Consider the following 15,474-nt stretch of genomic DNA (forward strand, 5'->3'; position numbering starts at 1 on the left):
GTTGAACAAAATGGCTATATCAAAAGTTTGATTGGATGTGTTTGGGGAATGTTAGGCGAGGGAGGGGAGTTAGTTTCCCTCCAATCATTTTTGACTATTAAAATGGGCACTAGCCATTTTAATTTCCAATCGAATGAGCCCTTTTCGAAATTTCTATGACAAGTCCCTTGATACGAAGTGCCCTGGTCTAAAAACAAAAAATAATTCATTTCGCCCACATCGCTCTTTACATAGGCAGCGCTATTACGCTGCCTATGATTTTTAATTATTCTATAAATCAGTTTAAATTTAAAAGCGTATGAAATATTTCATATACCAAAATGTTTACAGTACTGAACAATATCTAATGAAAATAGAAAAGACAATGATGATAAAATACTTCAAAATGTTGAAAAACACAATTTACGCAATTAAAAGCCTCATAAGCCTGTTTCAGAGTCGTCCTTTTGCAATTCTTCAACCACTTCAGCAAAATTGTTCTTTAAAAGGGAAATGATGGAGTCAGCCCTCACCGGCTTCGCAAGGCGTGGATACGCTTGAATAGGATGATCATATATTTCCAGTACGTGAAAAGGTCTAAAAAAAAAATATATATATATACATGTACTCATGCAGTAACACTCATTCTCCTCGATCTAATTCCCTTAATATAGATTATAGGCTAAACCTCGCTAGAAACCAAAACAGAAAAGCTATTCGGACTCTCGTTCTAACAGCTATAGCAGCATACTATTCTTCATGATTGAGATAAAATGGTCTAAATAGAATATATAGCTACATGTATGCAAGCATAACATTGAGTCAATAGGATTGGAGAGAGGGTCGGGGGATCAAGGCAATCAACAGTGTAAGACGTCAGCTGAGTATATAAAAATTTTCAGAAAATATGGAAGTAGGCACAAAATACTTACATCTATAGGGTGGGCGACTGCCTTCGATATATCTGTCTGTTTGTGAATATTTCAACCCTTCTATTTGATAATATATTTCCAGCAAAATGGTGGTCTCGACAAAAACAACAAAATGGCTTCTTTTCAATAAAATTTTTGTTTGGACCAAATAGAATGAGATGATGAGTAATTTGTAGCAGATTAATACACGTTATATTTCTTGTTTGTTTGTTGTTTTTTGTTGTTTTTTTGTATTGTGTTTTATTGTCTTTTTTTGTTTGAAATGAAACTATGCGAGGCACTGTGGGCATCACGTTTTTAATGTATCGAAAAGATTTTAAACACGGTCAAAAGATTTTATCTATTTTTTGAAAATAAAGGCATATTATTATGTTACAATTTCTTTTTCGAATTAGCCAATAATACCGTTTACAGGTTGTTTCACATAGAATTAAAGAAGTTTTAAGTATGCCACAATCAAATAAAATCAATTCAAATATACACTCGCCTACCTTTGTAAACGTTTTTGTAGGTACAGTTTTAAAAGTGATACGCTGCCAAACATAATTTTACCAAGAAAACAAATCAGAATAAAAATAATTTTTCTAAAGTCAAAAAAAAAACTTTTTCATAATGCTTTTTCAAAATTAAAAATACGTTGAAAATGACTTTGATGCAAAAATTTTCATTTTAGAACCATTTCTAAAACTAATAACAGGAAATACCAGGATATATGAAAATGTAAAGAATACGGCATAAGATTTTACAATATTTAAGGCGGTGTTGATTTCTGTTTCATGGCCCTTCAGCTTGGGGTTCAATGGGTTGTTGGGGGCCAGCCATCCTGTGGTTTCGCACGCCCTTCCTGTTTACCTTCCCTAGATTTCTCTAGGCACCCATTAAAAAAACAGAAATTTTGAAGTATTTGAAGAACTAAATAGGCTAAAATACTGAAAATGGATTAAACTAATTATTAGGGCATATGTGTTTATTCTGCAGAAGAAATATCACATAAGGCATTTTTGAATTATTGTGGCCTCTTTTGTTTTCTTCTATTTTCTTGGTTTATCGAAGTTAAAATACTATCTTTCATATCATTAAAAAAAAGTTGTTCTTTCAAATGAAAGTAAATAATGGCATTGAAGGTAGAAAAGAACGGATATTTCCCTATATATGATGGTTGCTACCATTCAGTCCCCAACCTTTGTACTTAAGCTTTACTAGTATTTTATTGAAAGCTTTTTCAAGCAGTCAATTAGAAACTATATTTACGATTTTTCCTTAAAGTATTGGAACTGAATATTTATTAATTAAAGCACTTGCAAAGAAATAAGCCCTTCAATTCTCACAGCAGTGTGAAGTAAAATATTTGCTTTTACTTTCAAACAGTTCGTGGTAACGAACTGTAAGTAAGGAGTGACCCGGCTCAATGGTAACCGAAACTCTAAAAAACGGAAGTTTGAGACCAATAGATTCATCAAAAGAATCAGATTTTAATGCTGATTTCAAATATATAAGTGTAATCAAGTTTAGTTTTACCCATCAAAAGTTAGGCGCCTGAGAAAATATGGCTGATTTTAGAATAAAGGGAGAAAGACTCCCTAAATGCTATAGAGCCTTAATGAGTATCACACCATGATATTCAGCGTATCAGCGAACCCTACTGTAGAGGTTTCAAGCACCTATCTACAAAAGTGCGGAATTTTGCATTTTTTGCCAGAAGAAAGATCACGGATGCGTGTTTTTTTTTTTTTTTTTTTTTTACCAGGGGTGATCGTATCGACCCAGTGGTCCTAGAATATCCTGGGAGGGCTCATTGGAACGGAAATTAAAAGTTCTAGTGCCCTTTTTAAGTGACCAAAAACGGAGGGCAACTAGGCCCCCTCCCACGCTCATTTTTTCCCAAGGTCACCCGATCAAAACTATGAGATAGCCATTTTGTTCAGAATGCTCGAAAATACGATAAAAATTTCTATTAGGATGACTTAATCCCCCAAAGTCCCCGGGGGTAGGGCTGAAAGTTATGAACTATACCCAATGTTAACATATAGTATTGGTTATTGGGAAGTATACAGACGTTTTCAGGGGGGATTTTTTCTGGTAGTTAGGGGGGCGGGTTATATGGGAGGATCTTTCCACGAAGGAAGTTTTCATGGGGGAAGGGACATTGCTAGGAAGGGAGCGCCGGATTTCCCAGCATTATAAAGAAAAAGATTAGAAATTAAATTAAAAAAAAAGTTTTTCAACTGAATTCAACAGATCAACTGATTGTGATTAAGGGGTCATTTTTAAAGAATTGGAAAAAAGTTCGACTTTAGCTTAAAGAGCAAGGTTTGACTAGGGGATGAGCCCCCTAATATACAATTAAAAATCTATGAATATAGAAGTTCGTTACGTAAGTTAATTCGTAAGTTACGTATATTTATTACTAATAAAAACGTTCGTAAAAAAATTAAACAAGTTTCAAGAAAGCCATTCAACCAAATAAAAGTAAAATTAATATTCAAATTTTGTTTTTTTAACTGAAAGTATGGAACGACGTTAAAACTTAAAACGAACAGAAATTATTCCATATATGAAGAAGGCTGTCCCCTCGTCAACGCCTCGCTCTTTACGCTAAAGTTTGACTTTCTCACACCTCAGTAGGGTGTATCTATGGAATTTGCTTGGCCCAATAGCAATTCTCATGCTATTTGCTTGGACCTATAGGAAAAACATTTCCAGAGCATGAACTTATGGATTTGCTTGCCTTATGTTCCTTGGCGTCTTTCCAGAGCATGTACCTATGGATTTGGGTGGATTATGTTCCTTCCTATGCTATTCCAGGAGCTTATGTTCCTTCCTATTCTATTATAAGGGCTTATGTTCCTTATTATGCTATTATAAGGGCTTATGTTCCCTCCCATGCTATTATAAGGGCTTATGTTCCCTCCCATGCTATTTTAAGGGCTTATGTTCCCTCCCATGCTATTCTATAGCGCTATGTTCCTTCCTATGCTATTATAAGGGCCTATGTTCCTTCCTATTCTATTATAAGGGCTTATGTTCCCTCCCATACTATTCTAAGGGCCTATGTTCCCTCCCATGCTATTCTAAGGGCTTATATTCCCTCCCATGCTATTTTAAGGGCTTATGTTCCCTCCCATGCTATTCTAAGAGTTGATGATCCCTTCCATGCTATTATAAGGGCTTATATTCCCTCCCATGCTATTTTAAGGGTTTATGTTCCCTCCTATGCTATTATAAGGGCTTATGTTCCCTCCCATGCTATTTTAAGGGCTTATGTTCCCTCCCATGCTATTCTATTTCAAAGAGAGTCAGTCCTCCCTCACACAGTTTCACGTGCAAATTGCCAAAAAAATTAAGTTTTGAGGAGATTACGTTCCTTGGCACCTTTTCATGTTTTCAATCAGATGGGTTTTTGAAAGCACAGTGTGTACATGTGTGTAGGCTTTGTTATTTAAAAAATTGGACGCTACAATCAGAATTTTTCGAATGACATTTGCAAAAAAAGGGGTAATCGGTTTGTGAATTGGAGTGTAGGTTTGACATCACCCGGCAGGTGCGAGGGAAATTTTTTGTTGGAGGGGGGGGGCTTAAAAAGGTAAAAATGGGGTTAACTACATTAGTTTATAAGAAGGATCGTGTAAATCCCAAGGTTTTGTATACCAAGAATGGACCGGAGATAGCCTCCTCTACATACACGAATGGATATCGCTAGAATATTTTAAGTATAGGTTTTGTTATTTAAAAAATTGGACGCTACAATCAGAATTCTTTGATTGACCTTTCCAAAAAAAAGGGGTAATAAATTTGTGAATTGGAGTGTAGGTTTGACATCACCAGGCACGTGCGAGGTAAATTTTTTGTTGGAGGGGGAGGGGCTTAAAAAGACAAAAATGGGTGAACTATATTAGTTTATAAGACGGATCGTGAAAATCCCAAGGTTTTGTATACCAAGAATGGACCGGAGGTAGCCTCCCCTACATACACGAATGTATATCGCTAGAATATTTTAGGTGTAGGCTTTGTTATTTAAAAAATAGGACGCTACAATCAGAATTCTTTGATTGACATTTGCAAAAAAAGGGGTAATAGATTTGTGAATTGGAGTGTAGGTTTGACATCACCAGGCACGTGCGAGGGGAATTTTTTGTTGGCGGGGGGAGGGGCTTAAAAAGGCAAAAATGGATGAACTACATTAGTTTATAAGACGGATCGTAAAAATCCCAAGGTTTTTTATACCAAGAATGGACCGGAGGTAGCCTCCCCAACATACACGAATGCATATCGCTAGAATATTTTAAGTGTAGGTTTTGTTATTTAAAAAATTGGACGCTACAATCAGAATTCTTTGATTGACATTTTTATAGGTGAACTACATTAGTTTATAAGACGGGTCGTGAAAATCTCCAGGTTTTGTGTACCAAGAATGGACCGGGGGTAGCCTCCCCTACATACACGAATGGATATCGCTAGAATATTTTAAGTGTAGGCTTTGTGATTTAAAAAATTGGACGCTACAAACAGAATTCTTTGATTGACATTCTTTTTTTTGCAAATGTCCTGATTCCGTGTGGTTTTTCTTTACTTCGTGTCCATTCAAAAACGAATTTATTTTTTTTTGTTAAATAAGTAGTTCTTGTATCTTTTAAAAGAGCTTTACGGGGTTTGAGAGACTCAGTTGCCTGATTCCGTGTGGTTTTTCTTTAATTTGTGCAAAATAAAAAATAACATTTTTTGTTAAATAAGTATATCTTTTATCTTTTAAAAGAGCTTAACGTTGGTTGATAGTCTCGGATGCATTATTCCGTTTTGTTTTTATTTACTTGGTTACCATTAAAAACTAAGATTTTTGGTTAAATAATTATTTATTTTCTCTTTTTAAAGAGCTTTACGGGATTTGAGAGACTTGGTTGCCTGATTCCGTGTGGTTTTTTTTTTACTTGGTGCCCATTAAAAACGAAATATTGGTTTTAAATAATTAGGTATTGTATCTTTTAAAAGAGCTTTACGGGGTTTGAGAGACTCTTTTGCCTGATTCCGTGTGGTGTTTCTTTACTTGCTGTGCATTAAAAACGAAATTTTTGTGTTAAATAAGTAGTTCTTGTATCTTTTAAAAGAGCTCTACGGGGTTTGAGAGACTCTGTTGCCTGGTTCCGTGTGGTTTTTCTTTACTTGGTGCCCATTAAAAACGAAATTTTTGTGTTAAATAATTAGTTCTTTTATATTTTAAAAGAGCTTTACGGGGTTTGAGAGACTCTGTTGCCTGATTCTGTGTGGTTTTTCTTTACTTGGTGTGCATTAAAAACGAAATTTTTGTGTTAAATAAGTAGTTCTTGTATCTGTTAAAAGAGCTTTAAGGGAATGAGAGACTCGGTTGCCTGATTCCGTGTGGTTTTTTTTACTTGGTGCCCATTAAAAACGAAATTTTTGTCTTAAATAAGTAGTTCTTGTATCTGTTAAAAGAGCTTTACGGGGTTTGAGAGACTCGGTTGCATTGTATTTTCCATAATTTTGTTACAAGAAACTAGAGTTTACGGCCAAAAACCCTTATTAGCTCAGATTTTATAGAAATAGTTTTATTTTTCGATCCCAAAATAGACTAAAGTTTCAGATTTGAACTAGAGAATTGGATTTTCCATAATTTTCTTACATCTTTGGAAATCATTAACGATAACAAACATGTTTTCGACCAGATGAGTTTTTGAAAGCACATTCAGCATGGCGTGCGCTATTTTTTTTTTCATGAACCCTTTAGAGACCAGTTTGATCAACTTGGAGAAAGTTCAAATAGAATCGTTACTGATATTGATATTAGTGCGTAAACTACAAACTGACAAAAAATATCCAGAACTTTTTTTCTTATAGCCTTGACTTTGAAGACATTTCTTCATCTTAATTGGCTTTAGAAATATCATGCAAAATAAACTAACCTAACAGTCGTTGCTTTGTCGAATTTTGAGCAAACAAAAGGATTGTAACACCTGATTGGCTCGTTTGTATGCAATTTCAAGCCAGAGAAAAGAACGAAACATCTTTGAGTCACATTTTTTTTTTAAAGTAAATTCGATGTTTCTCTATGATTCAATCCCATAAACTACAAACTGACAAAAATATCCAGAACTTTTTTTCTTATAGCCTTGACTTTGAAGACATTTCTTCATCTTAATTGGCTTTAGAAATATCATGCAAAATAAACTAGCCAAACCGTCCTTGCTTTGTCGAATTTTGAGCATACAAAAGGATTTTAACACCTGATTGGTTCGTTAAATAATTTCAAATTTCTTAGTAAGGACACTCGATATCCTAAATGTGTCTGATTCAAACTTTTACCTTGAGCATTGATGTTGTTAGCAGAATTTCAAAAGGATCGCTTATGAGTGCTGGCGTATCTGTATAATATTTTAGGTCGTATGATAAATTTAATTTATTTTTTTTAATGCGGTAGTTTGTAGTAAGGACACTCGAAATCCTAAAAGTGTCTGATTCAAACTTTTTATCTTGAGAATCGATGTTGTTAGCAGAATTTCAAAAGGATCGTTTATGAGGCCTGGCGTATCTGATGAAATAATTTAGGTCGTATGATAAATTTAGTAAGGACACTCGATATCCTAAAAGTGTCTGATTCAAACTTTTACCTTGAGCATCGATGCTGTTAGCAGAATTTCAAAAGGATCGCTTATGAGTGCTGGCGTATCTGATGAAGTAATTTAGGTCGTATGATAAATTTAATTTATTTATTTTAATGCAGTAGTTTTTAGTAAGGACACTCGATATCCTAAAAGTGTTTGTTTCAAACTTTTACCTTGAGCATCGATGTTTTTAGCAGAATTTCAAAAGGATCGATCATAAGTGCTGGCGTATCTGATGAAATAATTTAGGTCGTATGATAAATTTAATTTTTTTTTTAATGCAGAAGTTTTTCAGTAAAGAAATTCGATATGCTTAAAGTGTTTGATTCAAACTTTTACCTTGAGCATCTTGAGCATCTAAAAAAATTTAGACGGGGGTTACGTGCGCGCACATAACCCCCGTCTAAATTTTTTTTTCATAATTTCCTGAATTAAATTTCTGTATTGTGTATCCTGTCTGTGTGTGTTTCGTCTCAATGTGTGTGTCATCTCTGTGGGTGTGTCGTCTCTGTTTTTATGTCTTCTCTGTATGTTTGTCTTCTCTGTGTGCGTGTGTGTTGTCTTTGTGTATGTGTCGTCTCTGTGTGTGTTTTGTCTCTGTGTATGTGTGTCGTCTCTGTGTCTGTGTTGTCTCTATGTGTGTGTGTCATGTCTATGTGTGTGCGTGTCGTTTCTGTGTGTTTGTCCTCTCTGTGTGTGAGTCGACTCTGTGTGTGTGTCGACTCTGTGTGTGTGTCGTCTCTGTGCATGTGTCGTCTCTTTGTTTGTTTCGTCTCTGTGTGTGTGTTTTCTCTGTGTATTTGTAGTCACTCCGTGTGTGTGTCGTCTCTCTATGTGTGTCGTCTCTGTGTGTTTGTTGTCTCTGTGTGTGTGTCGTATCTGTGTGTAAGTCGTCACTTTGAGTGTGTCGTCTATGTGTGTGTGTCGTCTGTTTGTGTGTGTGTGTGTGTGTGTCGTCTCTGTGTGTGTGTCGTCTGTGTGCGTGTGTCTTCTCTCTGTGTGTTGTCGTCTCTGTGTGAGTGTCGTCTCTGTGCGTGTGTCGTCGCTATGTGTGTGAGTCGTCTCTCTATGTGTGTCGTCTCTGTGTGTTTGTCGTCTGTGTGTGTTTGTCGTCTCTATGTGTAAGTCGTCACTTTGAGTGTGTCGTCTGTGTGTGTGCGTGTCGTCTCTCTGTGTGTGTGTGTGTGTCGTCTCTGTGTGGGTGTCGTCTCTGTGCGTGTTTCTTCTCTCTGTGTGTTGTCGTGTCTGTGTGTGTGTCGTCTCTGTGCGTTTGTCGTCGCTATGTGTTTGTGTCGTCTCTATGTGTGCGTGTTGTCTCTGTGCTTGTTGTATTTGTGTGTGTGTCGTCTCTGTGCGTGTATCGTCTCTATGTGTGTTTCGTATCTGTGTGTGTGTCGTCTCTTTGTGTGTGTCGTCTCTATGTGTGTTTGTCGTTTCTGTTTGTGTGTCTTCTCTTTGTGTGTGTCGTCTCTATGTGTGTATCGTCTCTGTGTGTGTGTGTCATCTCTGTTCTCTGTGTGCGTGTGTGTCGTCTCTGTGTCGTCTCTGTGTGTGTGTCTTCTCTCTCTGTGTGGGTGTGTCATCTCTGTGCACGTGTCGTGTCTGTGCGTGTGTCGTCACTATGTCTGTGTCGTCTCTCTGTGCATGTGTGTGTGTGTGTGTGCGTGCGTGTTTGTGTGTGTGTGTGTGTGTGTGTGTGCGCGTGTGTGTGTGTGTGTTTGTGTGTTTGTGTGTGTGTGTGTGTGTGTGTGTGTGTGTGTGTGTGTGTGTGTGTGTGTGTGTGTGTGTGTGTGTGTGTGTGTGTGTGTGTGTGTGTGTGTGTGTGTGTGTGTGTGTGTGTGTGTGTGTGTGTGTGTGTGTGTGTGTGTGTGTGTGTGTGTGTGTGTGTGTGTGTGTGTGTGTGTGTGTGTGTGTGTGTGTGTGTGTGTGTGTGTGTGTGTGTGTGTGTGTGTGTGTGTGTGTGTGTGTGTGTGTGTGTGTGTGTGTGTGGGGCTAGTTGCCCTCCAATAGCTTTCGACTATTACAAGGGGCACTAGCCCTTTGAATTTCCAATCTAATAAGCTTTTTTTGAAGTTTTTACGACAACACCTTATATGCCCGCAGGGCATAACTTAAAACCCTTGCCCTGAGGGCTGTGGGGGAGTTTCCTCCTCAGAACATATTTTCTATCTGGAAACCAACTACTCTGAACAAAATGGCTCTCTCAAAATTTTGATGGGTTGGGTTGGGGGGAAGGAGGGGGGTGGGGGGGGGGGCTAGTTGCCCTCCAATCACTTTCGACTATTAAAAAGGGTGCTAGCTCTTTAAATTTCAAATCGAATGAGCCCTTTTCCAAGTTTCTACGACATAGATTTCAATAAAAACCTTATATGTCCCCAGGGCATAACTTATAATCCTTACTCTGAGGTTTGTGAGGAAGTGTCCTCCTCAAAGATATATTTTCTATCTGGAAATCAACTACGCTGAACAAAATGGCTATCTCAAATTTTTTATGGGATGTGTTAGAGGGAATGATTGGCATTGGGGGGGGGGCTAGTTTCCCTCCAATCGATTTCGACTACTAAAAAGGGCACTAGCCCTTTGAATTTCCAATCGAATGAGCTTTTTTTGAAGTTTTTACGACAACACCTTATATGCCCGCAGGGCATAACTTAAAACCCTTGCCCTGAGGGCTGTGGGGGAGTGTCCTCCTCAAAACATATTTTCTATCTGGAAATCAACTACGCTGAACAAAATGGCTCTCTCAAAATTTTGATTGGATGTGTTTGGGGGAATGATGGGTGGGGGGGGGGCTATTTACCCTCCAATCACTTTCGACTATTAAATAGGGCAGTAGCCCTTTGAATTTCCAATCGAATGAGCCTTTTTTGAAGTTTCTACGACAACGAGTTATGAATCAGCTATCAGCCAAGTAACATCGTTTGGCTAGTGCTTTTAACCTAGGTTGATGTGAGATAAAATAAATTTAAATAGCAAAGTGGGCGGAGTTTTGTTCTGTGAATGCGAACAAGTTCTTTTTATGTAAGGAGACTGCTAATTAATGATTACGCATAAACAGAAGTCAATTTATTAGCTGAGGGTTCCAATGCGAAGATTTGAGGAGTTCCTGTTAGCCGTGCATTAACGGCTTAGCGAACTGCACGACGGTACTTACGTGGATAAATAAGAAGTACTTTTTCCGGTAAGAATATTCTAATTTTTATTTACTGGTTTGTGATGACGAGGAATAAGCGTAAACGTAAAACAGAGGACCAATTTGGATCGGTTTCGCATGACGAATCCGGGCATTCATCTTCAACGCATAAGCAGTGTTTCCACTTCTCCCGATTTTTCGGGAGATCTACCGAATTTTTAATTAATCTCCCGATAAAAAAAGAAGATACCGAATCTCCCGAAAATCTCCAGAAAACTTAATCCCCGAAACATTTTACTTTGTGGTCATTCTTTTTTTTTCTTTTTTTTTACCTGGCCCTTGCCTGTGGTCTTCTAGGGATTTTTCCTGACGTCCCAGGCAATTGAGGCGCTGCGATTTGAATTTATTGGCATAGGGTGAACAATGCCCATTGTCCATTCCATAGTGGTTGCATTGATTTTCTGTTTTTGATCATTTAAACACCTTCAAGGTTTGTAATTAATTAATTATTTTCAATTCATAAACTAACCACAGGTGCTGGCTTGCACCAAGAAGATGGGAACTAGCACTATGTGGGTCCAGCTGATTCATTAGGTTAAAAAGTATCCAGAGTTACGGCAAATTTAAAGAAATATGACAAAAATTAGACTTTGTCTACAGTTGCTCTGTAGAACTGAAGCGGTTTGCTTCAAATGATCCAATACAAGAAACAGAGACGAAAATTGCAGCATTTTGAAAACAATTTACGATTTTTGCTGGTTGACAAGTTAGTCCATTCCTGAAAAGTATGCCGTATACTCGTAAGAATGTTACTGATAAAGAAAGACTGGGTAAGCAGAAAGTGACGAATATAGTCCGCCAGGGCCTGTCAGTGTATTATAAAACATAAAATTGTGAAAAAAGGATGAAAACGAGTACAAAAAGTCGAAAAGTGCCACTGACAAAGAATGGTGGGAACATTCCGATAGAGCCAACGATGATAAAACAGTGACTCTGACAGCCGTGGATTAATGGAAATCGGCTTTGAGTGCGAGGGAACATCGTGGAAGCCAAACTTAGCAAAGTTTGTAAAATACTTGTTATCCTTGCCATTTTCGAACGTAGCTTCAGAAAGACTGTGCAGCTTACTCAAGAGATAAAGACAGACAAAAGGAATCATTTGGTAACAGTAACTTTGGATTCCACAATTCAGACGAAACTTGAAATGAAACGAGACGGAGTTACAGCAGACACACTGACGGTTGACCAGCCCCTCAGAAAGAGGCTAAAAGGAGTAGTAGCGTATGCCAGCACAGCTGAGTTACTGCATGATCAGAGGAGGCTGCTCACATAAAAAGCAATGCGATAGATACAGATTATGAATGCAATGTGGTATATGTATCTGAAGGTTTTTCAATTTCTTACATTTTTTTTTAGTTATATCAATGCTAATGAGCTACGACTTTGCTTTTTCTCTTTATCATTTGTGAATACCTCTGGGGATGGTGGTAAAAAAAAATTATCCACGTAACCTAGAATCAATGGTCAAAGACCTAGTGTCTGTAATTCGTCCATATTTTCTGTCCCAGTCCTGAACTTAGTGGGCTGTTGTGTGGAATATGAAAGGGCCACAAAAAGTAAGGGTCGATAAAGAAAAATGTCTTAATCAAACAGCTTTAGAGTCTGAATGAAATATAAATGCACTTAGTTTCAAAATTAAATACATATCAAGCTTCTAGCTGCTTCCTTTTGTCATGTTTGACAACGTTCATTGACGAATTTTCTTTCCGGAATTGCAGCTGGCTCCAGTAAATCTGCACTCCAAAAATTTAGAATGTGGTACTTTATACTTAAATCGCTCGAACACCTCCAAAAACTCAATGCAAAATACAAAAAACTGAAAATTCTACCAAATCCTGAGATCCATCTACCGATTTTCTTCTGAATCCTGAGAGCCATCTCCCGATTTTCTCCCGAAAATTGGCAAGATTCTACAGATTGTTTGAAAAGATAAGTGGAAACACTGCGCATAAGTCAATAAATCGTGCTTCGATCCAGTCATTAGCGGACGATTTCTCGAAAATTCTTGAAATCGTAACGGAGTCTCAAAAACCATTACAATCAATTGACACGAGATTGGCTAATCTAGAAAATCGAGTAATTTCTGTGGAAAATGCTCAAGCTATCTTACAATCCAATGTTGCTTAAGTTGGAAAAAATTGCGATGCAGTAAATGAAGAAGTAATTTCACTAAAAACGCATATGCATATTGTATGCACTGAGGCAAAATATCACCGTGAAATGACGTCTTCGTTGTCGGCAAGATTGATGTCAGTGGAATATTTATCTACAGAAAATAACATTATTGTATGGAATACAGTTTGTGATGATGTAGCTACTGCTAAAAGTTTATTTCAAAAGATATGTGCCAATGGCTTAGAATTAACAAAGGTTCCAGAATTTACAATTGTTACGAATAAAAAAGAGCAAAAGTTTTTCAAAGTGAATGTTAAATCACGCGAGGCGAAGTTTATGATCTTTCGTAACGGGAAAAAATTAAGAATAAGACTTTCGGTTCAAATACAGCTATGAAAAATGTTTACGTCAGTGATGATGCTCCATTGTGTGTTCGTGAAGCGCGGAAGAGACTTTACGAGACTAAATCCAAATTGAGTAGAAAGAGTATTCCAGCTTGGGTATCTAATACTGTTCCTCTCTTCATTCAGATTGAGAGAGAATGTGTTGGAAAAGTGAAATATATGTATAATGAGCCAATACCAGAGCTACTTGATTGTTGATTCTAGCATTTCATTTGTTTTGAAGTTAAGGGTCATTTTTTTGCTATTATTCTATGTATTTTGTTATCGTGGTTAGCGGCACTAGCACAAGTATGTGCATGACGAAGAAAACCAATTATATTTTCTTTGATTGCATTATCCAGTCTTTTTTAGTTTGTGTGAGGTTGTCCCATTTTTGTTTTCCATGAGTTTTTTTTTTGTTATGTTGTATGGGCAGTGGGTGGAGCGGCGGGGAGGTTTTTTTGTACGAAACGGTGGAACGTGTTCTACTGTCTTGTATGGAGGGTTCCTTGTTGTTATACTTATTGTTTATGATGAAATGGCAGTGTGGTCTTCGTCCCTATTTATGTTATGTTGTATCTTTTTATTTTTTATCTTATTTATGATAAATTTTATTTTTAATTTATTTTCTCTTTTTTTCAGTTTTTTTTTCTTTTGTTATTGATTGCGGCTCTCCTGGATACTGGAGATCACTTGTGGTTGTTGTAAGTAGAGTTAATTTTTCTATGATTTTCCTCGTTTGCCTCCTTAGCTTGTGTCTTGAAAAAATGAGTTGGATTATGACAATAATAGATTGAAAAAACTTGAGAGAAATTCGTTGGGTTTGGATGTTCTGGGGAATGGGGTCTTAAATCCAGATTATGATGAAGGAACGATGGAGGATTTTCCAGTGGTTAAATATAAATTTCCAGTTGATATTGGAAATAAATCTACTATGGGTCAGCAAAGTTTGAGCATTTTCTATTTGAATTGTCAAGGTCTTTATAGTTCATTTAATTTTTTAACCGAACTATGTAAGTTTTCTGAGTTGGATGTGCTTGCATTGAATGAAACGTGGTTTCGTAATCATACAATGAGTCTACTTGAAATTGATAGTTATGACTGTGTGACGCAGAATAGGGAATCACGATTACATGGTGGGTTGGCTTTATATTGCAGGAAGAATATTACAATGAAAATACGGAATGATCTACGTGTGAATAAAGAGATGGTTTTTGAATCAATGGTGGTTGAACTTTGTAAGTCAGGAAAATTTTTCTTTGTGGTGGTTGTTTATCGACCTCCATCTGGAAATGTGCAGGAATTCAATGATTCGCTGGAGCGGCAAATGGATAAGTTGTCAGGTTCAAATCGCCCATGCTTTGTTTATGAAGACTTCAATCTTGTTCTATTTTCAATAAATGTAAACCCGAGAGTTCGAGATTTTTTAAATGTAATGTTGGGTTACGGTTTAAGACCGACAGTTAATATATGCAGTCGAGTGACTTTGCGCTCGGAATCACTTTTGGATAATATATTTGTTAATGTGAAGTATGATTTCGCTGATGTTATTTTGAATGATGTTTCTGATCATTTTCGTGTTCTTGTTGTTATTAGAGAGTTTGGTGTTCCTACAGCTATGAATATACCACCACAAATTTCTGCATTGAAAATGCATGCTGAGGCTCTTAACATATTCAGAAGAAAATTAAAGAACACTCAATTTGACTTTTTAGAAAGTAGTGATCTGCAAGTGAATGAAAAGTTTTCATTGCGGTATTCAGAAACAACTAAATTACTAAAAGAAAGTTATACAGTTATTAAAAAGCCGGCTTTTCATGTTACCCCTAGAAAACCCTGGGTTACTAGAGGACTGATGAAGGCCATATCAAATCGAAGACTGCTATATAAATATTCTGTAGTGTCTTGTTGTCTCCTGAGGCGAAAGTGAGATACAAGAAATATAGTTGTGAACTCAATAACCTATTACGAACAGCGAGAATTAATTATTATCGAAATCATTTTAAAAAAAGTGCAGGTAATCCCAAGCAAACGTGGAGAGTAATTCAGTATGTTCTGAGCCCTTCCAAAAGTTCAATTTTACCTGAAAATTTCAACACTGATGCTTCGATTGTAGATAATATGTGTGACCATTTTTCTATTGTTGGTAAACGGATAGCGAACTCCACAACAAAATTTTCTGAGGATGGAACATACCACCAATTTTTACCCGAGGAAAGTGATGTATCTGGATAACTGAAACCAGGAACTACTAGTGA

At 36.9% G+C, this 15,474-nt stretch overlaps 1 protein-coding gene across 1 annotated transcript in view; it reads right to left on the reverse strand.

Annotated features, from left to right (window-relative positions):
- Positions 1-212: 212 nt before the first annotated feature.
- LOC148955437 (uncharacterized) overlaps positions 213-15,474 on the reverse strand; it is a 48,653-nt gene continuing 33,391 nt past the window's right edge. Inside the window, exon 4 of the mRNA XM_089108201.1 lies at positions 213-576. Within this exon, the coding sequence (XP_088964327.1) occupies positions 420-576 (157 nt within the window). The 3' untranslated portion in view covers positions 213-419. The remainder of the gene's footprint in view (positions 577-15,474) is intronic.

Source organism: Artemia sp. Qi Xiang Cuo, chromosome 2 (assembly GCF_049724085.1).
Source record: "Artemia sp. Qi Xiang Cuo chromosome 2, ASM4972408v1, whole genome shotgun sequence".
NCBI classification, from domain to species: Eukaryota; Metazoa; Arthropoda; class Branchiopoda; order Anostraca; family Artemiidae; genus Artemia; species Artemia sp. Qi Xiang Cuo.